At 52.0% G+C, this 24,482-nt stretch overlaps 3 protein-coding genes across 9 annotated transcripts in view; 2 read left to right on the top strand and 1 right to left on the bottom strand.

The window, feature by feature from the left end:
* Positions 1-56: 56 nt before the first annotated feature.
* CUTC (cutC copper transporter) lies at positions 57-3,769 on the top strand. 3 transcript variants are annotated; one of them, XM_048944577.1, is made up of 9 exons: positions 57-129; positions 411-482; positions 557-616; positions 739-948; positions 1,375-1,410; positions 1,799-1,932; positions 2,229-2,256; positions 2,630-2,735; positions 3,323-3,769. In XM_048944577.1, exons 1-9 carry the CDS (start codon positions 63-65, stop codon positions 3,432-3,434), a joined length of 825 nt encoding a protein of 274 aa, XP_048800534.1. In that variant the 5' UTR covers positions 57-62; the 3' UTR covers positions 3,435-3,769. The 3 variants fall into 3 exon arrangements, with proteins under 3 accessions (XP_048800534.1, XP_048800536.1, XP_048800535.1); XM_048944578.1 differs by having other exon boundaries at positions 63-123; XM_048944579.1 differs by lacking the exon at positions 557-616.
* A 2,687-nt stretch (positions 3,770-6,456) lies between these two features.
* On the top strand, positions 6,457-20,569 carry ABCC2 (ATP binding cassette subfamily C member 2). Its single transcript, XM_048944573.1, has 32 exons — positions 6,457-6,614; positions 7,038-7,211; positions 7,661-7,786; positions 8,597-8,731; positions 9,161-9,283; positions 9,439-9,494; positions 10,009-10,240; positions 10,941-11,119; positions 11,259-11,436; positions 11,631-11,885; positions 12,131-12,196; positions 12,276-12,413; positions 12,575-12,721; positions 12,994-13,082; positions 13,351-13,413; positions 13,587-13,713; positions 13,888-14,064; positions 14,184-14,351; positions 14,645-14,831; positions 14,933-15,065; positions 15,409-15,514; positions 15,762-15,981; positions 16,195-16,349; positions 16,951-17,106; positions 17,208-17,407; positions 17,873-17,999; positions 18,271-18,372; positions 18,446-18,589; positions 18,716-18,874; positions 19,088-19,254; positions 19,388-19,582; positions 19,998-20,569. Exons 1-32 carry the CDS (start codon positions 6,573-6,575, stop codon positions 20,125-20,127), a joined length of 4,656 nt encoding a protein of 1,551 aa, XP_048800530.1. The 5' UTR covers positions 6,457-6,572; the 3' UTR covers positions 20,128-20,569.
* The window catches only part of LOC125693098 (dynamin binding protein), a 30,046-nt gene continuing 26,057 nt past the window's right edge, over positions 20,494-24,482 (bottom strand). For 3 of the 5 annotated variants that reach the window (XM_048944568.1, XM_048944571.1, XM_048944570.1), the window contains 5 exons: positions 23,850-24,182; positions 23,525-23,707; positions 23,248-23,446; positions 22,714-23,153; positions 20,494-22,397 (listed from right to left, as the gene is read on the bottom strand). In XM_048944568.1, coding sequence (XP_048800525.1) covers positions 22,209-22,397; positions 22,714-23,153; positions 23,248-23,446; positions 23,525-23,707; positions 23,850-24,182 — 1,344 coding nt within the window. In that variant the 3' untranslated portion in view covers positions 20,494-22,208. The remainder of the gene's footprint in view (positions 22,398-22,713; positions 23,154-23,247; positions 23,447-23,524; positions 23,708-23,849; positions 24,183-24,482) is intronic. The other 2 variants (XM_048944569.1, XM_048944572.1) reach the window with 1 other exon arrangement.

The following is a 24,482-nucleotide window of genomic DNA, read 5'->3' as shown; positions in this document are numbered from 1 at the left end:
CGGAAGCGGCGGCCGCCTAGCGGAAGCGAGATGAGCGCTTCCGGCCACCTCCGGGCGTCACCATGACAATTCCGCGGCACGTGACCCAGAGCCAGCAGCGACCCCCGCGCGCTGCCAGCGCAGGTGAAGGCGCGTGAGACGGGGGCGGGGCCCCGGGCCGGGGCGGGGGCGGGGCTGCGGCGGAGGGAGGCGGGGCTCGGCCCGGACACGGCGCATCGGCCTCGCCCCCTCGCGGCCCGGGGCCGGTGACGAAGGGCGCGGGGCTCCGGGCCGCGAGGGGGCGAGGCCGGATGCCGAACGCGGGGGGCGGGGCCTGAGGCGGAAGCGGGCGGGGAAGTTCGACAGGAGGCCGCGAGGCAGCCGGGGACAGCCATGGGCCGAGCCGGGCCGACCGTCTCATTCCTTCCTAGGCATGGACGATGGCTTCCTTATGGAGGTGTGCGTGGACTCAGTGGAGTCTGCCGTCAACGCGGAGCGTGGAGGTGAGGCCCGAGGCCCGGTCCGGTTGGCGGGAGCGGGGTGAGGGCCGAGGTCAGGTGTGACCGCCTCTCCGCAGGTGCCGGCCGGATCGAGCTGTGCGCGGGCCTGGTGGAGGGAGGAACCACCCCGAGCATGGGTGAGCCGCGCGGCCCCACTCCCCTCCGTTCTCGCTGCGTTCTTCTCGAGACGCGCCCCCTGGGGGTGCCGCCAGCCCTTCTGTAAGCCCGTCTCCTCCCCCCGTCCCGTTTCTCCCCCCAGGGCTCCTGCAGGTGGTGAAGCAGTGCGTGCGGGTCCCGGTGTTTGTCATGATCCGGCCTCGCGGTGGAGATTTTCTTTACTCAGACCGAGAGGTGGAGGTCATGAAGGCTGACATTCGCCTGGCCAAACTGCACGGTGCGGATGGGCTGGTCTTCGGGGCCCTCACTGAGGATGGACGCATCGATACGGAGCTCTGCACGGCGTTGCTGGGTGAGAATCCCTGCTTGTAAATGTTGCTCTAAGCGCCACCTGATTTCTTTGCTGTCACCGGGAATGGTAACTTCGTGCTGGGCTGTCTCACCGTAACTGTAGAATGCACAGCATTGGGTTCCATAGTCTGCAGGTCTTGTTTGCGTCCTTGCTCTTTCTATCCAGTGGAGCCCTGCAATCAGTATTTCCATTAGTTAGTTTGCATTAGTTAGATAGTATAGGATAGTTACGTTTCTTCTTGTAAAAGGTAAACTGGCTTGCAAACTGCCAGTGTTGAGCACTACTGGTGAAGTACTGGTGTACTAGATCATTGGGCTGATCTAGTACAAAAATTGTAGGTAGTGAAGGAAATCTCATGTGCTTTTCTGGTTCTGACACAAAGGACTCTCTGTAGCAATCCAGACTGACCATGTCTTCTTATTACAGCTGTTTGCCGGCCCTTGCCAGTCACATTTCATCGAGGTGAGTCACAGAGTTTGGTGGCCCTGGCAGGGACCAGCTTCTGCCCCACTGACAGAGATTGGGAGCTTGGGGAGTAGCTGGGCCTATTCTGGTGGTTTTTCTGTGGAGGGCAAAAAGCTGTGTGTACTGTGCTAGAGCTGTAGCTGTGCTGTTTGCCCACGAGAGCTTAGCTTCAGGGGGGTCTAAGCTTGGTGGCAATGTTACTGCCTTGCATGGAATAAAAATGTCCAAAGAGCTGAATGCTGCAGCCCTGCCGTTACTGTGAGGGTGATGTTATAGCTGGGAGCTGTGGCTGAGAGAAGGGACTATGCCGTCACTCTCCTGGGCTGGAACGGGGACTTGAGCTTGAGCAGTGAGTTATTTCTGAACTGTTCCATTGATCTCTCAGCCTTCGACATGGTGCATGACCCTCAGTTGGCACTGGAGACTCTGATTTCTCTGGGGTTTGAGCGGGTATTGACCAGTGGCTGCGACAGCTCAGCACTGGAAGGATTATCCTTGATTAAGAAACTTGCAGAACAGGTAAGTGCTCCCTATATGCCTCTGGGTTACTGTGGCCACTTCTTGGGCACATTCTTTGTGATAACCCTCATTTCCGTGGGGAAGCTGCTGTCCACAAGTGCTTGCCCCCCACCTCTGGGTTGTCCTTGATCTGACTTCCCAAGTCCCTTTGGGCTAGATCCCTGGAGTGAGAATGCAAGAATCATAAGCCACAGTGAATTTCTAGGCTGCGATACATACGTTTTCTTTGTTCCCCGTAGTGGCATGTGAGGACTTAGTGCTGTGCCAGTATCGTTAACAAGTTATTTTTCTTTCAGGCAAAGGGCAGAATTGTCGTAGTGCCAGGTAAAGTTTTTACTTGTCATCTATAACAGGTCTAGTTGCCTCTGGCTCCTCTTGCCCTGGGGTGCACTGTCTGATTGGTTTTTCTGAGCCACATCCCTTGGAGGGAGGTGTTCCTGCCATGGTCTGAGTAAAGGCTGCAGAATGCTGCAGCTGCTGCTCACTGGAGGATTTGGGGGGCAGTTATAGATCTGCGGGAGGACGTGAATCAAGTCTTCTCCCATCTCTTCAAGTGCCAGTCTCTCGTCCCAAGGGCTCTTTCCCCTTCTGTGTAGGTGGTGCTGGTCCCTTAGGGGATAGATCTCGGGGATAATGTTGGCTATGTGATAGTCCTTTCTATGCTGGATGTGACATAAACAAGGATTCTTCCCACCAGGGGGTGGCATCACAGAGCGCAACCTGCAAAGGATTCTGGAAGGCTCTTCTGCTTCTGAGTTTCACTGCTCTGCTCGCTCAGCACGGGACTCGGGGATGAAGTTCAGGTAACTGATTATTTCTTACTGTTTCTTAGCAAAATTGTACTGGGGGAAATCAGGATTAATACAAATGTAGGTGTGTGGAACAGGTGTAAATTTCAAACAGCTTTCTGTGTGTTAACTGTACTGTCGTGGCTGGGATTGTGTTACTTGGCTCTGTGTTCTGCAGTCTGTGAATCCAGTGGTGCTCATTGTCTGGACACGAGCTCCATGCACAACCAGCTCCTTGGGCCATTTCCTATGCTACTGTTGCCCTAGATCTTCTGAGTGCACTCCGGTGACACTTGGAGGGTGTGTTCTGATTTAGTTACCTTTGACCTGCAGCACTGATGAATGTGGGTTTTGGAAGGCCCATGGGATGTGCCTCTCTGAACAGTGATAAAGACCACAGGTCTGCACTGGGTTTCTGTAGATGCTGTTTTTTTCTGTCCTCTGTACTGTTCTTTGTTCTGCTTCTGCCTCATCTTTGGTCTGAGTGGTACCAGCAGGTATTCTGACTGCTGCTGACACTGTGGGGGAAATTGTGGGTTTTCATTAATGTCTTCTACCCTTCTGCTTCACCTGCAGAAAGTAACCAGTCATTTTCTATACAGAAATCCCAATGTTGCCATGGGAGCGTCGTTCTCTGCCCCTGAATACTCCATTAAGGTGGCGGATGTGGCTAAAGTGAGGACACTGAATGCCATTGCAAAGAACATTCTGTAGTGGAAAGCACTGCGCTGGAACAAGAGCACCGAGACTCCAGAGTTTTTCCTGCCACGTGGACAGATGTGTACTGTTTCCGTCCTCAGGCTGCGGAGGATGCAAATTAGGTGACAAAGCCTGATGTTTCTTCCCTTGGTTTCCCCTGAGTGACCAGTCCCTGGCCTGGAAACTTATGTTGGCCATTTTAAGTAAAAGGACTCATTCTTGGATGTGATGGCAACAAGCTGCTCAGCTCTTTGTATTTAGAGAGGAAGGGAGCTGAGCAAGTATGGGAGAATGAATTGTGTAGCACTGCATGTGATCATCAAATAAACGCTGCAGCTGCTTCCCTCTTACTCTGTTTTACTGTGGTTTTTTTTGTTGTTTTGAATTTATTTTGCAGATGGTACTGTGTGCTCCATTTTGCATGGTTTGGTACAGCGTGCTTTGGCATCACTTCTAGATACTGCAAATGGGAAAGTCCACATTAGCTCATCTGTGTAATATGAGGCAATATGTACAGGAGATGATAGAAACATTTCCTGAGAACAAAGTAATAGCAAAAAAGCACTCGGTTAAGAACATAACTCAAACCCTAGTTGTGTCTCAGGAGGGCCAAGTGTGAGAGCAGCAGAAGAGAGGTAAGAGTCAGATGAGGGGACGCTGAATTAATCATCCTCGTGCTGCACCAAAAGAGAAAACGATTACATCCAAAATGCCAGGAAGGGAAACAGCCACAGCTGGAAGACAAGGTCTGCTCGTGTCAGCCAGTAGGACAGCTGAGGATTAGAAACCCAGCATCTCTCAGGTAAAGGGAAGCACATCAAAGCTCTTGATATGCAGAGGTGATGAGCCTATGTGGCAAAAAGCTTCTACTACCTGACTGATGGGATGAGCTAGCTATGAGCCAACCTGGGCTACAGATGAGAGAGGGTAGGGTATGTGGTGAGATTCCTTGGGAAGCCGAGGTATTTTTTCTCAGGGAGTTTCCAGGTCCTTTTCCTAACACATCTTCACAAGCATCTCCTTATTCTTCAGACAGTGTGTGAGGGGGAAAGTGCCTATGGGTTTATTGCTGACTAGTCGGAATCAAAGCTTAGGCTTCTTTTGGTTTTACCTTAACAGAATCAGATAGTTGAAAACCTATAGCTAAAGACTATAACTTTAGAGCTTCATGTAGGAGAGTGTATCCCCTTTTTCACATGGATCCATCAGAGGTATCAGTGTCTCTCAAAACTCATATTGGGAACATAGAAAGCAATTCTCAAACAACATATAAGCTGGGAAAACAGCTGAAAAGCCTGGGGTCGGTGCTGGCTGATGGACACTCAGTAGGAAGGATTCAAACTTGGTAGAAGTGATTTCACGTAAGGTTAATTGAGTTTAAGAGTTTGTGGCTTACATTGTAAGATTTCTTGAGTCATGTCGATACCTGTAACTCAATTAATGTATCATGCTGACGCAGCCTTCTGCTGTCGTATATGTAGTTCGGTTCTTTTGTGTCAAGCTCTGTTTGTTTTAAAAAGGCTTCTGAACTCAAAGGGCATTGCATGATAAGAAAGCCAAGAAATAAACTTTTCAGAGATTATGAGGTCTGGATCAATTTGTACACTGTCTTGCAGAAGTCTTTGTCCTGGAGACTAAGTTCCCCCCCCTTTGGGGGCATGAAGAGCACTTCAGTTAGCTTGGTCCCAGCAATACAATATCCATTTTCTGCATATTGTAATGGAAGAAGCTTTGTGGAAGGAGCTGAAGGATACTAAGGTGTCTTTACAGGTTTTCAGGAGGATGAGTGTGTCGCAAGCCTGAGGGTAGAGGAAGAGTGGATATGCTTGTCTTAAATATTCTTAGCTAAGGAGAGCTGTTCAGCTCTGAACAAGAGGCAAAAGACTGCGAGAGGATGGGCTCTATGATATGCATTGGAAAGCAAGGCGAGCGAGGGGATGGAGTATTTAATAGGAAGCTGTCACTGGGGCAAGTGGTCCATTCATGAGCCTTATAAGCAAGGCCAGTGGGCAGAGTAGAACTTGGTAGAGACAAGGGCTTTAAGGATCGTGTTTATGAAGATAAATTGGAAAGACTGGATCTCAGCTACTGTGCAAAAATAAGCTGGAAAAAAGAAAGGTAGGATTTAGGTGCAGCCTAGGTACAATACGTATGAGGCTTTGTTCAGCTCAGAAGGCAGGGCTGTGGGGTAGAGGGATGGGAAAGACCATGGTGTGAACCACAAGGTGAAGACAGGAATGTGTTCATAGCACCCCACAGTTCACAAATTACCTCAGCACTTTGAACTGAGAAGAACCCGAGGGAGTGGCTGCTCCATTCGGTGATCTTCTATCTAATACATCAGATTGCTGCTCTCCTCAGCAGGTGCTGGCTGGAGGACATGGCACTGGGGACAGCTTTGTTTACCAAAAAAAGAAGAGGATTTAATCAGACAAGGCAATAATAATTAACCAGCGGGTTAGACGTTGGACCTTCCTCTGCAATTGATGACAAGGGGCTTGTTTCTATGCAATTAGTCATTGTATCACCCTTGACTCTTGAGCCAAACACTGAACAATGAAGCAGCAGAATTCTTCTGGTCTGTGCACCCTCCCCCTTTACCTAATGCTCCTTGAAATCCTGCGAGACAAAGCAAATTCTGTTTTAGGATAGACCCATCTGTTCCAGCCCCCACCTCCCAGAGTAGCAGGATGATGGTTTAGGGTCAGTCTTGCTCCAGGTGTGGCTCTCTGGTCACATGGGTACTGGGGAGTTGCTGGCGTGGTCCCAGCGGGGGAAAGATGTACTGCGCCAACACAGGTTGTCTTTTGTGGGATCATACACCTATCTCAGTATACACTGATGAAGGCTGTGATTTTCAAGCAATGGCCATGTGATGAAGGGAGTCTGTGACAGCAGTTTCCCTTCCATCTCTTCTCTGAGCCTCCATCTCCTCCCTTCTTTGGAACTCATGGTTTTCCAAGGCCCTTTTGGTCACTGGTTTGCTTTCAGAATTGCGCAACCACACCAAGTTAACAATTAACTGTATGCCATTAGGATTTAATCCCGACAGCGACCAAGGGTGTGTAGGGACTTTTATTCCAAGCATCCACCCAGGACTCTCACAGCTGAACAGAGCGAGAGAAGGAGCTGCTGGCTCTGTCCACCCCAGCCATGTCAGCAGCCTTGGAGGAGTTCTGCGGGTCTGTCTTCTGGGTGAGTGGTTGTGTTGGCCTGTTGGGGTAGGGTGCTTGGTGGGCAGTAAGTGAGGATGGTGGGCGCTGAGTGGAGTGGAAACAGGAGGGATAGGAGCTATCAGAGTGCTGGTGCTGTGAGTCAGGTGAGGGCTGAGCAATCCTGAGTGACTTCAGGGGACGGTCAGGTTGGGTGCTAGGAAAAGGTTCTTCACCAAAGGGCAGTGGGCACGGAACAGGCTTGCCAGGCAGTGGTCACAGCTGCAGGCTGCCGGAGTTCAGGACATGTCAGGACAGTGCTCTCAGACATAGGGTCTGATTGTTGGGTGGCCCTTTGTGGAGCCGACGGTTGGGCTCAATGATTCTCGTAGATCCCTTCCAACTTCCAACAGGATATTCTATGATTCTATGGTTCTATGATCTGACTGTCTATTTTTGTCCCCAGAATGACTCCTTCCTCGCTCGCTCAGATGCTGACCTCCCGGTGTGCTTCCAGCAGACAGTGCTGGTCTGGATCCCTCTTGGCTTCCTCTGGGTTTTGGCTCCATGGCAGCTCCTTCCCTTGTGCAAATCTAAATCCAAGAAAGCATCTGTGACCAAACTCTACATCATCAAACAGGTAGTGTGGGGCAGAGGGGCCACAGAAGCCGGCAGGAGTAGCCTGGGTTGAGCAGTGGTGTGGAGAAAGCTTCTAAGCTGGAGTTGGGTGAAGAATGAACATATGAGAAGTGTAGGAGAGAAGAAGCACTGTGATGGAAAAGCCAGAAGGAAGCCCATGATGACGCATAGCTGGGACAGAGGGCACCACATGGCTGGGACACTCCAGGAGGGAGGTCTTAGGTGTGCATTGCAGCCTCTGATATTATGTGCTTGTGTGTTCCAAGGTTAAAATGATGGCAGTGCTCCCATGGAAGGGCACAAGAAAGCTCTTTGCACCAGGTTTGGGTTGGAAAGGGTGCGGTGATCTACAGGGCTTAGTGCTTTTATATCCAGTCGCATTGTTTCCCACTGGTTTCCAGTGCACAGGGTGCTGGGTCTCTCCTCACAACTGCCCTCCTCTCCTCACAGGTGCTGGCTACGTTGCTGTTGATGACAGCTGTGGCAGAGTTGGTCTTGGCAGTTACAGAGGGCACAGGGCAGAACTCCCTGCCAGCTGTCTGGTACACCAACCCCAGCCTATACATCGTTACCTGGGTAAGCGTCAGCAGGACAACGTGCTGAGTGTCACCAAAGAGATGGCGTGAGATGGCAGGCCTGAGCTGCAGAAAGCTTCCATAGCACAGGGATGGAGGCAGACTGCTTCTGCAGAAGAGCAACCTGGGAGATGGGGATGGGGCAGCACTGAGTATCTGCGGGAATTCTGTGGGAAGGAAGAGTTGAGAAGTGCCATAGAATTCTGAGGCAGAGGTGATCTGTGATTAGAGATTGGATTTGTGAATGAAGATATGTGAGATTGGTCTAGAAAACTGAGGGCATAGGAGCTGCGTGCGCAGGGGAACACGTGCACAGGAGTAGCAGATATTTTGTAGAAGTTATTGGCCAATCTAACAGGCTTAATAAAGCCATAAAACTTAGGAGCTGCACTTAGAAGCAAACATAATAATTTGCTAATGGTTACTATTTTATCAGTTGAATTTATGTGCAAAGTTTAGGAGATATTGTTAACCACGGGTCTCTGACCTGTGTAATATCAGGCTTGTAGTGATGTTCAGGAGCTAGAACATTGCTTTATGCCTGCTCTTTACAGCATGGCCAAGAACCTGGGGTGAGAACAGCTAAAGCATAATGCTGGGGTGCCTTCAGACCTTGTTTTTCCTATGAGCATTTTGATATGATGTCTCCCTGAAATAAACCTTTGCCCTGTGTGATGAACTCTGAAGCTTCTTTAGGACTCGCAAAGACCATGTGTGCCAGTGCCTGGGTACATGTACCCCAAAGGCGTGTTTGAAGGGCAGAGCTTGTCCTACTGCCCTGCCCGAACCTCAGTGATGGTTTTTCTTCCAGATCTTGGTGCTTCTGATCCACTATGCACGGAGCTTCTGTTTGCGCAGAGACTCGGTGGTACTGTTCTGCTTCTGGATCCTGTCACTGCTCTGTGGGATCCTGCCGTTCCAGTCCCTTGTCCGGAGAGCACTGCAGGTTGGGTTTGGCAAGGAGCTGTGTATTTCCCCACAGCATTGTTCAGTCCCCAAAGAAAGTAATAGGATCATAGAAGACCTTGAGATATTACCCCACAAGGATCATCGAGTTCCTTATGGATCTCAGCCCTTGACAAGCTCTCAGTGGTATCACTGAGGTCCCAGCTGCCATATGGACCTTGGGAACTGGAAGAGGAATAGCCTTTTAAATTCACCTTCTCCCTTTGAGGAAGCATGAGAAAACCAGGACAAATTTCTCCCCTTATGGACATCTGGGAGGAGCGGGGGAGAAGGAAAGAGGGGTGGTGAAGGGAAGCTGAGAGAGGACACAGAGTTCTGCAACTGCTCTGTTAGTTTGAATGCTGTTTCTGAGGGCCAGGTGGCCTTGACACAAGACCCAGCAGTCACCCTGGGCTCTACTTTCCCACAGGACCCCATCTCGGATGTACCACGGTTTGTCCTCTTCTTCATCTCCTATGGGCTCCAGCTGCTGCTCTTTATTGTCTCAGGCTTCTCAGATATCTCCCCAGAAGCAAAGGAATTTGCAAAGAAGGTATGAAGTGCATGCAGGGTGGGTGAGGGTGCTGGGAAGGCGTGAGCAAGGGGCACAAGGAGAGCTGGAGGCTGCAGGAGCTGGTCAGTTCTTGTCAATTTCATCTTAGCACCTGCAATGCCTCAGTACACACTTCTCTTTCCTTTGCACTCTAGAACCCAGGGGTGACAGCCTCCATCCTGAGTACCATCACCTTCGAGTGGTACAGCAGGTGAGCAGGACTATGGGTGGCAAAATGCAGGGAGACCTCAGGGCTGAGCTGCACAGGCTGCTATGAGCCATAGCATCACAGCATAGAATCACAGAATGGTTGGGTTGGAAGGAACCATAAAGTCCATCCAGTTCCAACTCCTTGCTGTGGGCTGCCTGCTACCCAATAGATCAGTGCCAAGGGCCCCATCCAAGAGCTGGCCAAGGAGAATCAGTGCAGTCTATGCAGCCTGAGCTTGGACACCCAAGCTGCTGTGCACTGGTCCCTGGTGCATTAGGCCCAGCCTGCAGGTAGCAGTGATCTGTCATGGCTCTGCCACATGGCATGAAAGTTGCATGGGAACTTCAGCCACAATAGGCTGTGAACACAAATCGGGGCTTGAACTGCAGGAAGCTCGGTTTGTAGCTCTCCCTCTTTTAGGAACCAGACTCCGAAAGCTCTGCATTTGCAGTAAGGACCTTCCTACAGACTCAGTGTTGGAGACTTGCTAAGGAGAGATCTCCCTGCCCTACAGGATGGTTTACAAGGGCCATCGAAAGCCCTTGGAAATCGAAGATGTCTGGGAGTTGAAAGATGAAGACAGGATACAGGCCTTATATGCTACTTTTGAGAAGAACATGAAGACTGAATTGAGGAAGGCCCAAGCAGAATTGGAGAAACGGAAACGCAAGAAAAGACGCCGGGAACGTGACACAGAGCACATGAATGGGATGAGCAAGGCCCAGAGCCAGGACATCCTGGTGCTGGTAAATCCCTTCCCACGTGTGGCCTTGCATGAGATGCAGAGATCTAAGCCCAGCCTTGTTGAGTAGGGTCACCTCATCTCCTTACAGCCCCCAGTGCTGAGTTTTCTGACTCTGATTCTTCAGGGCCATGGACAAAGATGGGGAATCCTGTGGCAAGGTCTTTCCCATCCTCAGCAGATCCTTATTTTTTGAGATACCAAGAAATTCTCCATCCTTATGCCCTGCAGAAGAACAGGAACCATCCCTCAAGGCTGCAGTACAAGCAGCTTCCCTGTCTCTGTATTTCCCTGTCCCAGATATCTCCCAGGTCTGAGTGAAAATCACTCTGAATTGAGAGAGAATCACAGAATCATTCAGGTTGGAAGAGACTTCTAAGATCATTCAGTCTGGCCATCAACCCATCCCCACCCTGCCCACTAACCATGTCCCTTAGTGTCACTTCTCCACATTCCTTCAACACCTCTAGCAATCGTGACTCCAACACCTCTCTGGGCAGCCTGTGCCAGTGCATCACCACTCTTTCTGAGAAGGAATTTTTCTATAATTTATCCATAATATAGATAGATAATATGACAGGAGTTATAGCCTGGGCTTCATTCAGGACACCTAATCTGGGGGTTATGTAGCTGCCCTGGAAGCATCCTTTCAGGTGCCAAAAGCCATAGGACCTGCTCATTTATTTCTTCATTTTCTCCTCTAGGAGGAGAAGCAGCCAAAGAAGAAGAAAAAGAGAGGTAAAGGGGATTCCTCTCACAAGGATTACCCCAAGAAGTGGCTGATTAAAGTCCTCTTTAAGACCTTCTTGCAAAACCTTATGATGTCGGTGGCTTTCAAATTGGTACATGATATGCTTGTGTTTGTCAGCCCCCAGCTGCTGAAGTGAGTCACACCATCCCAGCCTTGCCCCCAGCCCCACCACCTCCCTGTGTGCTCAGCACCCAACTGCCTGTGTTGGTTTGGAGCACCCTGTTGGGTCTGTCTCCATGGGTGGGTTGCTCATGGCCTCTCTGCCCCTCAGGCTGCTGATCGCCTTTGTGTCAGATGCGGAGGCCTTTGCCTGGGAGGGGTACCTGTACAGCGTCCTGCTCTTCCTGACCGCGATACTCCAGTCCCTCTGCCTGCAGCAGTACTTCAACCTGTGCTTCCAGCTTGGCACAAATGTGCGTGCCAGCCTCATTGCTGCTATCTACAAGAAGGTAGGTATGGCTCTGTCACCATCCCCAGCTGGCTTTCTCCTAGCTGGGCTGGAAATTCCAGCATCTCTTCCCATCAGCCTGGGGCAAACAGCACATCTGATAGTAACCAGATCTGAGGAGCAGTTTCAGTGTACCCTGCTGGTTCCCAGTTCTGCTCCCATAAGGTTTGCATTGACCACAGTTTCTCTCTCCAGGCGCTCACCATGTCCAGTGCCACTCGCAAAGAGTCTACAGTGGGAGAGACTGTGAACCTGATGTCAGCTGATGCCCAAAGATTCATGGACATGGCCAACTTTGTTCACCAGATCTGGTCATCACCCTTGCAAATTATCTTGTCTATTGTCTTCCTCTGGGGAGAGCTGGGCCCCTCTGTCCTGGCTGGCCTTGCAGTCATGGTGCTGCTCATCCCCATAAATGCATTCCTGGTCAACAAGTCCAGAGACATACAGGTCAGTGGTGGGAGAAAGGTTTTCCCTGTTGTTGTTCTGCCTGTTCCCATAGCATTCCTTGTTATGCTGCAGATCTTTCCCAGACTGGGTCTGATTTGGGCTGGGGTGGTCATCCAGACTCATAGGGTGTCTTCCTGGGTCCTGGAGCCTTCCCTTCTCTTCCCTAGGGCAGCCCAGGTGCATTCTCAAGAGTAAGCTCTGTCTGGTTGAGGTGTAGCCATGACCTCTGGCTCTTCTGTTTGTAGATAAAGAACATGAAGAACAAGGATGAGCGCATGAAAATAATGAGTGAAGTCCTCAGTGGAATCAAGGTGAGTAGTAGAGTGTGGGCTCCCTGGAAGATGGGCATTCCAGTGAGGCCAGCACCAGCTCACTCTGGTTATTTCACAGATCTTGAAGCTTTTTGCCTGGGAGCCCTCATTTGAGAAGCGAATCAATGGCATTCGAGGATGTGAACTGAAGAACTTGCTGAAGTTCTCTTACCTACAGTCAGTTTCTATCTTCGTGTTCTCATGTGCCCCCTTCCTGGTGAGTGCCAGCAGGCTGGGGAGAGCTGCGCTTTCCTGACAGCTGGGGTTGGGTTGGGACCAAGGGGATGGGAAAAATGGGGAACCTTCAGCATGAAGTGAGGGGAAGCAAATGACCTGGGCTTCACACAACCACACTAATGGTGGCTTTCTCTGTCCCAGGTCTCCTTGGCCAGTTTTGCTGTCTACGTACTGGTGGATGAGAACAATGTCCTGGATGCACAGAAAGCCTTTACCTCCATCTCCCTTTTCAATGTGCTACGCTACCCCATGGCCATGCTGCCCTTGGTTATCTCTTCCTTAGTGCAGGTCAGCCCTCAGGAGGACTGCCTGATACCTCTGTCTGAGCCAGCACATGGGGTTCAGATGTGTAATTGTTCTGGGCCTTGGGCACCCAAGTATCAGTGCACAGAGCTCTTTTGGCAGTATGGTGGAATGGGACTTGCCTGTGTGACACAGGGTTAGGGCTCAGAGGTGGAGGATGATGCTTGAGTGTAGGCAGTGTATGGGGTGCTCTGCTTAGGGGGCTCTTGTAAGCACGCCCTGCTGTGCCTCATGCCATCCTCTTTCTGCCATCGCAGACCAATGTCTCAAAGGTGAGGCTGGAACGGTACCTGGGTGGAGAGGATCTGGACACCTCAGCTATTCACCATGACTCCATCCCAGGTAGGTAAAGCTCTGGCTTAGTCCCTGTGGGTTATTGGCTGGCCTCACCTTGCGCCAGCAAGCAGCAAGCAGATCACGATATGCTGGGGGCCATAGGACATTTCAGAAGTGGATCTGTGCAGGCAGGAGCTGAGCAGAACCAGGTGAAGGACGCATGGAAGGTTTTGGGGGTGGTGCAGACTGGTTGGTTTGGGATGCCCAATCCAATCACAAGGGATGAAGCTGGCTTGCACTTTCTCAGCCCTGAGGTGCATCTCTTTGCTGACAGGTAGTGCTGTGCGCTTCTCGGAGGCCACATTTACTTGGGAGCAGGATGGGAATGCTGCAATAAGAGAGTAAGTGCCGTGTGCCATATAGGGCCTGATGGGTCCCTCTCCCTCTAAGCTTTTAATTGGGCAAGGCAGTCTTCTCTTTACAGTGCCAGTCATGGTGAACCCCCAGCTGTGTTCTGCTCTGTGTGGGTCCTTTGCAAGAGACATGCTGCTCACTGGGCTCTCCTGTCTTGCAGTGTCAACCTGGACATCAAAGCTGGGAGCCTGGTGGCTGTGGTCGGGGCTGTGGGCTCAGGGAAGTCTTCACTGGTATCGGCCATGCTGGGGGAGATGGAGAATATCAAAGGACACATCAATATTCAGGTGAGAGTGGCTGGCTTGTGCCAGGGGCTGTGGGGCTCACAAATAGGCATGGGGCAGGCACTGGGTGACCATGCGCCCCCCAGGTGAGGGACCACGGTAGTTCTGAGAGGTGTGAGGTGGCCTTGTTTGGGCTGATGCTCTGGTGATTACCCTGTTCTTCTGTCTCTCTCCCAGGGCTCCCTGGCCTATGTCCCCCAGCAGGCCTGGATCCAGAATGCCACGCTGAAAGACAATATCCTTTTTGGATCAGAGCTGGATGAAGCTAGATATCAGAAGGTCATCAAGGCCTGTGCCCTCCTTCCAGACCTGGAGCTACTACCTGCAGGCGACCAGACAGAGATTGGAGAGAAGGTATCAGTCTTGGGCACTGCGCAATGGGGATAAACAAATATGTGGCGAACACACATGGCAGAGAGAAGGGCCGGCACCCTGTGGCAGCTTGGGGCTCATGGGGGTTCCTTTTCATTCAGGGCATTAACCTGAGTGGGGGCCAGAAGCAGCGAGTCAGCCTGGCCAGGGCTGTGTACAATGATGCTGACATCTACATCCTGGATGACCCCCTCTCTGCTGTGGATGCACATGTTGGCAAGCACCTCTTCGAGCACGTGCTGGGACCTAAAGGGCTGCTGCAAAACAAGGTGAGCGCTTGTGCCCTCCTTCCTGAGACACGGCCAGGCAGAAATGTCTCTGGTACTGTGATGCCCATCCTCCTGGGATGCCCCTCCTCTGCTTGGGACAGAGAAGGGATCCTGTGGCTTTTGAGTAGGTAAGAGAGTCCTAGAGGGATGTGGAGGAGGGAAGGGTGCCCTGTGTACCCATGGCCAGGTGGTGATGAGCAGAGAGGTCCTCAAGCAGAGGTCAGCCCAAAGCTTGGGGTGCAAGAGGTGTTCTGATTCCACCGCCCTCCAACAACAGTGCCACTTTATTGCAGACACGGATCTTGGTGACGCACAGTATCAGTTTCCTGCCCCAGGTTGATAACATCGTGGTGCTGGTGGCAGGAGCAGTGTCTGAACATGGTTCCTACAGCACCCTGCTTGCAAACAGGGGAGCCTTCGCCCAGTTCCTGAACTCATATGGTAGCCAGGAGGAGGGTGCTGCAGAGGAAACTACTGCAGGTACTGGGAATGCTACTGGGTATAGGGGATGTGTGTGTCTTGAGGTTCTGAAAGCTCCAAGATGCTATTCATTGGTCTGTCTTTCATTCCCATGTCTGTAGCTGTTGGTTTAGATGGGATTGAAGAGCAGGGGGATGAAGGTATGGAGCCTTTTGTGGAGGAGGGGCCTGATGATGTGGTGACCATGACGCTGAAGCGAGAGGCCAGCATCCTTCGCAAAGAGTTCACCCGCAGGTGGGGACTCAGCCAGAGCTCTCTGTTCTCTCACCTGCTTCCTGCATTACTTTTTAGGAGATCAGGGGGCTTCACTGGGAGATTCCTGCACAGAAAGGGATGGGAACTTTCCTTGCTGCTTCTAACCCTAACTAATGCTGGGTCAGGAACATCTGATCTTGCTTTTACTTGCCTTGCTGTGACCTTGTGGTCTTTCACAAAGCTTGTTCAAAGCTGCCTGTGTAAGGACATTCATCCCAGAGAGCTCCAGCACTGGTGTCCCAGTGCTATGTGGGATGCAACCGCAGAGCAGGACCTCCAGAGCAGCACCCTGGTACTAACAGTGCCCATCACCTTCCCACAGCATCAGTAGACGGAGCACCACTTCTGTGAAGAAGGTCCAGGAAGAGCTCGTCAAGAACATAAAGGGCCAGAAGCTGATTGAGAAGGAAGCTGTGGAAACTGGCAAGGTGAGGAAGAAGGAGAAGGAGGCAGAGGAGCACTCTGTACTGACCTTGACTCTTGCCAAGAGAAGCCAGTGCCAGCTTCCAGTGGCCCCATTGCAGCCAGAACACAGCACTGCATGGAGGTGGTGTCCAAGGTCCCCGACAGTGCATTATGGTGGAGGGAGGACTGAGGGCAGCAAGTCTAACGTTGTGTTGGGTGTCACTGGCTGTGATTTGCTGGGCAGTGATAACGAGCTGAACTTCTCCACAGGTGAAGTTCTCCATGTACATGCAGTACCTCCGTGCTGTTGGTTTCGGCTTTTCCTTCTTAGTTGCCATGGGCTTTGTGGGAAACTACGGTGCCTATGTGGGGACCAACCTGTGGCTCAGTGCCTGGACCGATGATGCTGAGCACTACCAGAACGAGACCTACCCTGTGCAGCAGCGAGACCTGCGGATCGGCGTCTTTGGGGCACTGGGGATTTCACAGGGTGAGTGCAGGGACACAGGGTGCTGCTCACTCAGTGGTGTGATCCAGCAGGGATAAGGCTGGTGGGATGCAGTTACTGTGGCATGGCGAGGAGGTGGGATGCAGGATGTCACAGTGGGATACTGCACAACTTCATTGTTCCATGTGTCCCATGACTGCCTGGGGCCAGTGTCACACGTGATCTGGGGTTGACCGCTCTGTGCTCTCCTTGCAGCTCTCTTCCTGTTCCTTGCAACCATCCTGTCTTCTTATGGTGCCATGCGAGCCTCCCGGATTTTGCACGATCAGCTTCTCAGTAACATCCTACGTGTTCCCATGAGCTTTTTTGACACGACTCCCACTGGCCGCATTGTGAACAGGTTTGCCAAGGTAGGAGAACAGCCCCTACGTGTGGAAGGTGTTCTGGCAGGTCTGGCGGGTGTTGAGTGGTGCCATGTTCTGTAGAGCAGAAGGGTATGATGAATGCGTGGCTCACCATGAGGTTAAACCACATCTTGGGCTGTATATCTGAGAATGAGAGTGGCCAGCAAATTACAGGGGATTATATCTCATCTGCTCAGTGCAAGAGAGGCCACAGCTGGATGCTGACTCCTGTTTTGGGGCCACCTGGCCAATAGGGATGTAGAAAAACTGAAGAGGGTTCAGAGTACATTACAGAGAGAGGCAGGAGCCTAGAGCTGTCCTGAGACAATGAGAGGGCCAAACAAAATAATATAGTCAATGTAAATGACTTTGTAAAGTCTTATTATTGGAATCTTCTCCATTAATTAAGCTGTACCCAAGCTAGGATCTGTGGCCCTAAATGAGGCTGTGACATTTACATCAGTACAGTTTGATCCAATATTTTCTCAAATTTTTTGTACTGTGTTGAAGTATGGGTGCATAGGAATCCTGTATGTGTGGAGCCTCTGGGTTTCTTCCTCTCTCTGGAGTCACTGACTGCTTCTCCCTGCTTCTTTTTACACCACAGGACATCTTCACAATAGACGAGACCATTCCCACGTCCTTCCGCACTTGGCTCAACTGTTTCATGGGTATCATTAGCACATTGCTCATGATCGCCTTGGCCACCCCATTCTTCCTTGTTGTTATTGTTCCCTTGGGCATCTTCTACTACTTTGTGCTGGTGAGTAGCTGGGGCCTGAGAGCAGCTCTTGCCCTGCCTGGAGCAGTGTCCCTGTCACTGCTGGGCTTTGTGTTGGTAACCGAGCTGTCCCCTCATTTCAGCGTTTCTACATCTCCACGTCGCGCCAGCTGCGGCGCCTGGACTCCGTCAGCAGGTCTCCCATCTACTCCCACTTTGGTGAGACAGTGTCAGGCATTTCCGTCATCCGGTCCTATGGACATCAACAGCGGTTCCTGCAGCAAAATGAGAAGATAATGGACATCAACCAAAAAACTGTTCATTCCTGGATAGTCTCAAATAGGTGAGTTTGCTCCTTATGCCACACCACTCTGCATCCAGCTCCTGGGAGATGTTCTGGAGATGCTAAAGTCCTCCTTCATAATCACAATCATAGAATCATTTGAGTTGGAAGGGACACTTAGAACTCATCTAGTCTAACTCCGCTGCAATGAACAGGGACACCTGCAGCTCAATCAGGACGTGCTCTGAGGGTCTGTGTAGGAATTGGGAGAGCTTTGGATAGGGCCACCGTCTGTGGAAGGAGGCTTTTTAGGGTGATTTTGAAAGCTCCAGCGAAGTATCCAGAGCCTAGGCGGAGTGAACTGTGCTGTCAAGGGTGGGTTCTGGGAAGATGCCAATGCTCCAGGCCACGTAGGAGTGTGATGGGGGCATTGCCTGGTGCTGGCATATGGTACTGAGTTCAACACTGGTGAGATGCTGGTCTCACTGGTTGGCCCTGTGCTGGGGCTGTGCTCTCCCATTACAGATGGCTGGCCATCCGTCTGGAGTTTGTTGGCAGCCTGGTGGTCTTCTTTTCTGCACTTCTGGCTGTAATTTCAAAAAACTCTTTGGAAGGCGGCATTGTGGGTCTCTCCGTCTCCTCTGCCCTCAACGTGAGTCAGTGAAAGTTTCTTCAGTTAAGTTCTTGGGCTGATGGCTCTGGGCTGGCTGCATGATGCTGCCCCACATTCATCTGCAGTGTGTGGAGAGGGGATTAGCGGGAATGTCTGACAGAGTGATCACCCGGGGATTACAGCCAGGGGAACACGCATCCACATGTAACGGGGATGCTTGCTGCTGTGGGGAGGAGCGTGTTCTCGATAAACTCTCAACAAAAGGTGGTTGTTCCCTGGTCCCACTGAGCTCTGTGGCTCTGCTGTGCAGGTGACCCAGACACTGAACTGGCTGGTGCGGATGACTTCAGAGCTGGAGACAAATATTGTGGCTGTAGAGCGGGTGCACGAGTACATGAAGGTCAAGAGAGAGGTGAGGAGAGCAGGTTGTGGGCCAACACCTGCTGCACAGCTTGGTGCAGCCCCCTAATCTTCCTGTGCCCTAGGCTCCATGGGTGACAGACAAGCGCCCACCCCACGGCTGGCCCAGCAGAGGCGAGATCCAGTTTGTGAATTACGAAGTTCGGTACCGACCTGAACTGGAACTGGTTCTTCATGGGATCAACTGCAATATTGGGAGTACTGAGAAGGTGAGGACCTCTTTGCTTGCACTGCACCCTTTCTTTGTGGCTTGGAGAAGGCCCACTAGGTGGAGATGAGAGTGCTCACTCAGTTATTTCCAGCCCTGTTAGGTGATCTAAACATCTGCTTCACAGGTTGGAGTTGTGGGCCGGACGGGGGCTGGAAAATCCTCTCTCACCAACTGCCTCTTCCGTATTCTGGAGGCTGCTGGGGGAAAGATCATCATTGATGGATTGGACATAGCGACCATTGGCTTGCATGACCTGCGCCAGAACCTCACCATCATCCCTCAGGTGAGCCAATTCCAGCTTTTCTGCACCCCGCATCTTCACAGCTCTGCCCTGGGCATGCCACGGCCCTTTGCACCTCCCTGGGTGCTGCAGGGATCCCACTCCAAGCACTCTTCATCATCATCACCTCCCTGCCCAGGGGCAGGCTGCAGGGCAAACATTCAGCCTTGCTGAATGGCCACAATAGGTGCAAACACTCTGTGCTGTCCCTGGCAGGACCCTGTGCTCTTCACTGGCACCCTGCGGATGAACCTGGACCCCTTCGACCAGTACACTGATGAGGAGGTGTGGAAGGCCCTCGAGCTAGCTCACCTGAAGGCATATGCACAAGAACTTCCTGAGAGGCTGCAACACATCGTGAGCGAGGGAGGGGAAAACCTGAGGTGAGCAAAGGAATTGAAGCATGTCCTGCTCCCTGCCCTTCTCTAGGGTCTATGAGGAGGCTGTGGTGGGGTGAGGGGCTGAGACAGGCACCCTCTGTTTACCTGGTAACTCACATCCCCTACCTCCTCCCAGTGTTGGGCAGAGACAGCTTTTGTGTCTGGCCCGGGCCCTTCTCCGCAAAGCCAAGATCCTCATCCTGGATGAAGCAACAGCAGCTGTGGATCTAGAAACTGATCACTTAATCCAGACAACAATCCGGAGCGCGTTTGCTGACTGCACTGTCCTGACCATTGCCCACCGCCTCCACACCATCATGGACAGCAACAGGTACCATAAGGCACAGGAATGGGGCTCAGGGCTACTGGGGTAGGGAGAGGCAGCCAGTAGCAGATGCAAGGATGCAGCCAGAGGTGCAAGAGTGGTTGCAATGCCCAGAACAGCAATGCACAGTTTGTGGGAGTGCAGAACAGAGGAGGGGAAAAATGGTCATGCATTAGTTATGCCTTTGGGGGGTGGGGGTAATGTTTTTAGGACCCTCTACAGCAGCAGGCCACAGAGGGATTCTTGACACCAAATACATTTCACCATCCAGCAGAGATGAGAACTGTGTGTTCACTGAGAGATGAACTGTCCAGTGTGGCTGTAGAAGCAACACATGTGTTGGTGGGGCTGGCAGTGGTGCCAGTAGCACTATCAGCTTTGACTGTTGGAGCTCAACAGTGTTTTCATTGCCCACTGCCAGGGTGATGGTGATGCAAGCAGGGAAGATTGTGGAATTTGACAGTCCCGACAAGCTGCTTCAGAAGCAGAGCATCTTTTCTGCAATGGCAAAGGACGCCGGCATCACAAACACAGAAACCACCATGCTGTAGGTGGAGTAGAACAGCATGCAGCTTGCGTGTGAGCAGCTCCCTCCTGCTGGGATTCACCAACCCAGCACCTGGATCTCCTTGCAGCTGGACTGCCCAAGACTTTGTCTCTGCAGCTGTGAAGTGAAGGGAAGAGAGTGACTTCTCTGGCTGGCAGGGGCAGAACATATGGACTTGAGCCATTACCCACTGCTACACCCCACCAGCTGTGCACATGAGGATCTTGAGCTACATAACTTATGCAGAAGAAAGTTATGTCAAGCAGGGAGACCATGTACACCCCAAGTGTCCAAGTTTTTGTACTTTGTTATGCCAGGGGAACCTAGCAGAGAGATGCCATAGCACTACTGAATGAAATTTGCAGTATAATCCAAGTGAATGTTATAATTTATTTACCTCTTGTAACTGTTCCTACTCTTCCTACTCAAAGTCTGATTTTAAGGCATGCTAAATAAGACTCAGTTCAGCTTCAATCCTGGCTGGTGTTTGGAGGAAGGTGGTATGGAGGTTATGCACATAAATGTTGGGGGTGTACAGATAGACCCATGCCTCTGCACCAGCCATGAACTCTGGGAACTCTGCAGCTGCCCTTGATTGCAATGCAAATGAACGAGACAGTCCCTGAGGCTACTGTACCCACGTGCTGGGGCATGCCACATAAGCACAGAAGTGTGGGCACATATGCATGATACACCAACATGCACAAATGCCACACACATAGTACATACTGGTTATCATTGACGAACACTTGACCCTTTGTTTTTTGGACATCATGCCAAGAGCTGCAGCACTGATGGAGAATGTGTGCATGCTATGTACATGCATGGACAGAGTAGAGCAAAACCCTTCCCAGTAGCTGGTGGCAGGAAGGATGCAAACCACCCACAACCCAGCTGTGCCATGCAACACAGCAGCCAGAGAGGGCAGTGCAATCTATCTTGGTCTAGAGGGAGGCATCCCTGCCTATAGCAGGGAGGTTGGAACTAGATGATGTTAAAGCTCCCTTCTAACCCAAACCATTCTATGGTTCCATGATCTTCATGAGGACACCACCGAAACATAAAAGGCCCTGCAGGGTCCACATGAAGACCTTTGTGAACTTTGCCCTCAGCCTCCTCACATACCAAGCCAGGCACACACCAAGCATTCCCCATCTCTATCCCAACACTTGCACAGGTTCTTCCTATGTACAAGGGCAAACCTTTATTTATGGAGCAGCAGTACAGGGGACACAAACACTGCCCCAAAGAGAAAGGAGCTTCCTTCCTTCAGGTTATGGCAGCAGCACATAAGACACAGCACCCCTGCAAAGGGCACAGCATCCCTCCCAGAGCATAAGCACCATCTCCAGTGCCCTGCAGTATGCACAGATAAAGCACTCCTGGTCAGAGGCCACAAAAATGAGGCTGCAGGACAGCCAGTGCTTTGCCTTTTGTCTTGCTTCAGAGGAGCCAAGATGGGGTCCTGGACACTGGACACAGTATGAAGACATGGCAAGATGGTGTTCAGAACCTACAGCTGGTCCAGGAGGGAAGTGCCTAATGGCTGCTGCTAGCAGCAGAGCTTATAGGCACCCCAGCTCAGCTCCAGGAGACCAAAGCACATGGACACAGTACCCCATGTGTGCAGCTGGAGGCTGGACTCACTGTGGAGCTGAACTACTCACAGCAATCCCCAGAGCAACTTCCTCTGGACCCCAGTCTGGGGTCCTGCACAAACAAGACAGGACCTGCTGCTGCTAAGGCACAGACAACATGTTCACAAGGCTCTAGGCTGCTTTTAACACTGTTTGGCTAAGGATGGCCTCAGCAACAGTCTTCCACAATTTAAATCCACAGTAGCTCATCAGCACTGGTCTAGCCATTCCCCCTTGGATCACAGCCCCACTCTGCTCCTGGCTGGAGGATAAAACAGCTCAGGGTGACAACAGCTGGCCCCTGCCCTTAAGCAAAGTGCCTGCTCAGCCAGCCCACCTTCCTTCTTTCCTCATACACAGCCTTATCCCCTAGGGGCAAGCAGTGGAGGCAATGGGCCCCCAGGCAGTCCTGATAGGCACAAGGTGAGGCCTCCTGCCCCCCTCAGCCTCACGTGTATTCTGTCTTCCGGATGTAGCTGGAGGGCACATAGCCCTGCTTGCCGTGTGCCTCCGCCAGCCACCACTCCTGATTGCCAGTGATGTCTTCAAACTGCAGGATCCTGAGTCTCTGGTTAGCTGACACACTCAGCTCATTTGTGTTTCGGCCTTTGAAGGTGTAGAGAGCATAGTAGACCTGCTGGGCAAAGGGAGGTGTCAGTCAGACAGGCACTCAGCATGTGCTACATGGCACAGGTTGTGCACTGAGAACCAAGACTCTGCGCTGAGTTTTGGCTTGTGTACCCAAAGAGCAGCAGACCCTGCCCAGCCTCTGCCAGAGCTGTCCCCATCTGTCCACCTCCACTCACAGCCTTGTTCTGCACACGTCTCATTGAGACAGACAAGTCTCTACCTCATACTTCTCTCCCTGGTCATGCCTGCAGAGTATGACTCAGCCTCTACACAAGTGAGGGTCTCACCCTCACACCCCAAACCCCAGCTACCTCAGGGCTCACCTGGTTGCCTTCTGACTCGCCGCTCTCGAGCCCAGAGTCTCTGTCCTCCACCAAGGATGCAGACCTAAGATGCGTTTTGGTGGGGTGCTCATTGCGAGGGCTGGGGCTGTAGCCTGGCTCGGGTCGGCTGTAGCGGTGTGGAGATGTCACCACTCCGGCCTCCAGTGGGACTGTCCTGTCACCAGAGCTTGGAGAATCCACCTCCGAGGGGGACTGTGGAGAGTGGCACAGCTCTCCCAGTGAGGCAGAGTCCTGGGAGGGTTTATGAGTGAAGGCCACGGCTGCCCTGCTGGGGCTGAAGGTCAGCGTGGTGCTGCTGTGGGGAGAAGAGCTGCTATTCTCAGACTCATTGGAAGAGTGGCTGCCTACTGAGACATCAGACTGGCTGCGGCGCGGGTTGTAGGGCTTCAGAAAGGAGCTGTACACAAAGCCTTTGGTCACTGCAGAGAGGGAGAAAAAAGGAGCTCATGTCAAAGATCAGGAAAACCAGAGGAGAGATGCAGCAGGCACCAAAGGCAGAGAGCAGCCACCTACCCCCATTGTCTATGAGCCAGCGATTCTGGCTGCCCATGGGGTCCTTCTTCTTGATGACTCCCACAATGTCTCCCTCCAGCAGAGAGACATCCAGGTCTTGGGCAGCATTGAAATTGCGATCTGCCTGGAAGAGACTATCAGGGGGATAGCGGGCCAGGAGGGCTGCTCGGATGTCATCTGACTGCAAGATGTAGCTGGGCTGCAGAGGAACAAAGCAAGTGTGAGTGGTTGTTCCAGCACACCAGTGAGCCCTGACATGGGGTCACATGTGACTCACCAAGGCACCGAGAGGCTGCCGCCGGGCAGACTGACGCTCCACGGTCTTTCTCTCAAAAGGCTTCCTGGGAACCGCCTGTGACTCTGGGAAGAAGGTGAAAGCCTGGAGCTGCTGAAGGACTCGACTGTGCTCTTCCTGGAAGATGGCAATGAGGTTCCCCTCCCGGCCAGACGTCTTCAGCAACTGGAACCAGAGCAGGATCAGAGCAGTTAGGTGAAAGCTGCTGGTGAATGTACCTATCACTCCAGTGCCCCACCAGACAAACCCTGTGCAGAGATTAGCACTGCACTGAGTCTGGAGTGCTGGCTGTGATCCAGGAACCCACCGACAGCAGAGGCTTCAGCTCCTCCAGGGCCAGGCGCACGAAGTCACAGTGTGCCTCAGCATAGCCCCGCACACAGCTGGCAAACAGCTCCTTGGCAAAGTACAAGAACTTGGGCAGCTCATCCAGCAGCTGGGCATTGAGGGCCTCGTAGTTGTTACGGGCTGACTGCAGCTCCTCCAGCGTTCGCTTGTCCTTCAGCTTCTCTGCTCGCTCTGTGCAGTTGTGGAAGTCGAGGAGCTTGTCGAAGCGTTTCTGCACCAGCTTGTGGGGCCCTACAAACATGCTCAGCAGCTGGTTCAGGGGTGAGATCACCAGCCGCTCTGTTCGCTCTTTCTGGTGGGTACAGATGCAGGGAAAAGGTGAGATTAGGTGCTCTCTTCTGTCAAACTGAGAACACCAGCAGCCCACCCTCTGGTACACAACTTCTCCAGAACAGTACAGTGTCCGTACTCCAATAGCATCCCACCAGAGCTCTAGAGGTCCTTTCCAATATGCATTACAGACATGTGCCAGCATGGAAAAAACTACAGGAAGGACCTAAAGGTTCTAACACTTCAAGTATGGCTGAAGACAAATGCGTATCTAACAGATATGCTCAAGGCATAACCAAAAGCCACAGCCACCAAAGCTTTC

This window comes from Lagopus muta, chromosome 5 (genome assembly GCF_023343835.1).
Source record: "Lagopus muta isolate bLagMut1 chromosome 5, bLagMut1 primary, whole genome shotgun sequence".
Taxonomy (NCBI): Eukaryota; Metazoa; Chordata; class Aves; order Galliformes; family Phasianidae; genus Lagopus; species Lagopus muta.
The sequence above is the reverse complement of the archived record's forward strand: the minus strand, read 5'-3'. Positions and strand labels throughout refer to the sequence as shown.

Excerpts from the sequence above, each read along its gene's own strand:
- ABCC2 (XM_048944573.1), top strand. The coding sequence starts at position 6,573 with ATGTCAGCAGCCTTGGAGGAGTTCTGCGGGTCTGTCTTCTGG. Across the intron at positions 8,732-9,160 it reads TTGTCCGGAGAGCACTGCAG|GACCCCATCTCGGATGTACC; the intron begins GTTGGGTTTGGC and ends ACTTTCCCACAG. Across the intron at positions 14,352-14,644 it reads AAGGGCTGCTGCAAAACAAG|ACACGGATCTTGGTGACGCA; the intron begins GTGAGCGCTTGT and ends ACTTTATTGCAG.
- CUTC (XM_048944577.1), top strand. The coding sequence starts at position 63 with ATGACAATTCCGCGGCACGTGACCCAGAGCCAGCAGCGACCCCCGCGC. Across the intron at positions 617-738 it reads AGGAACCACCCCGAGCATGG|GGCTCCTGCAGGTGGTGAAG; the intron begins GTGAGCCGCGCG and ends TTCTCCCCCCAG. Across the intron at positions 2,257-2,629 it reads CAGAATTGTCGTAGTGCCAG|GGGGTGGCATCACAGAGCGC; the intron begins GTAAAGTTTTTA and ends TCTTCCCACCAG.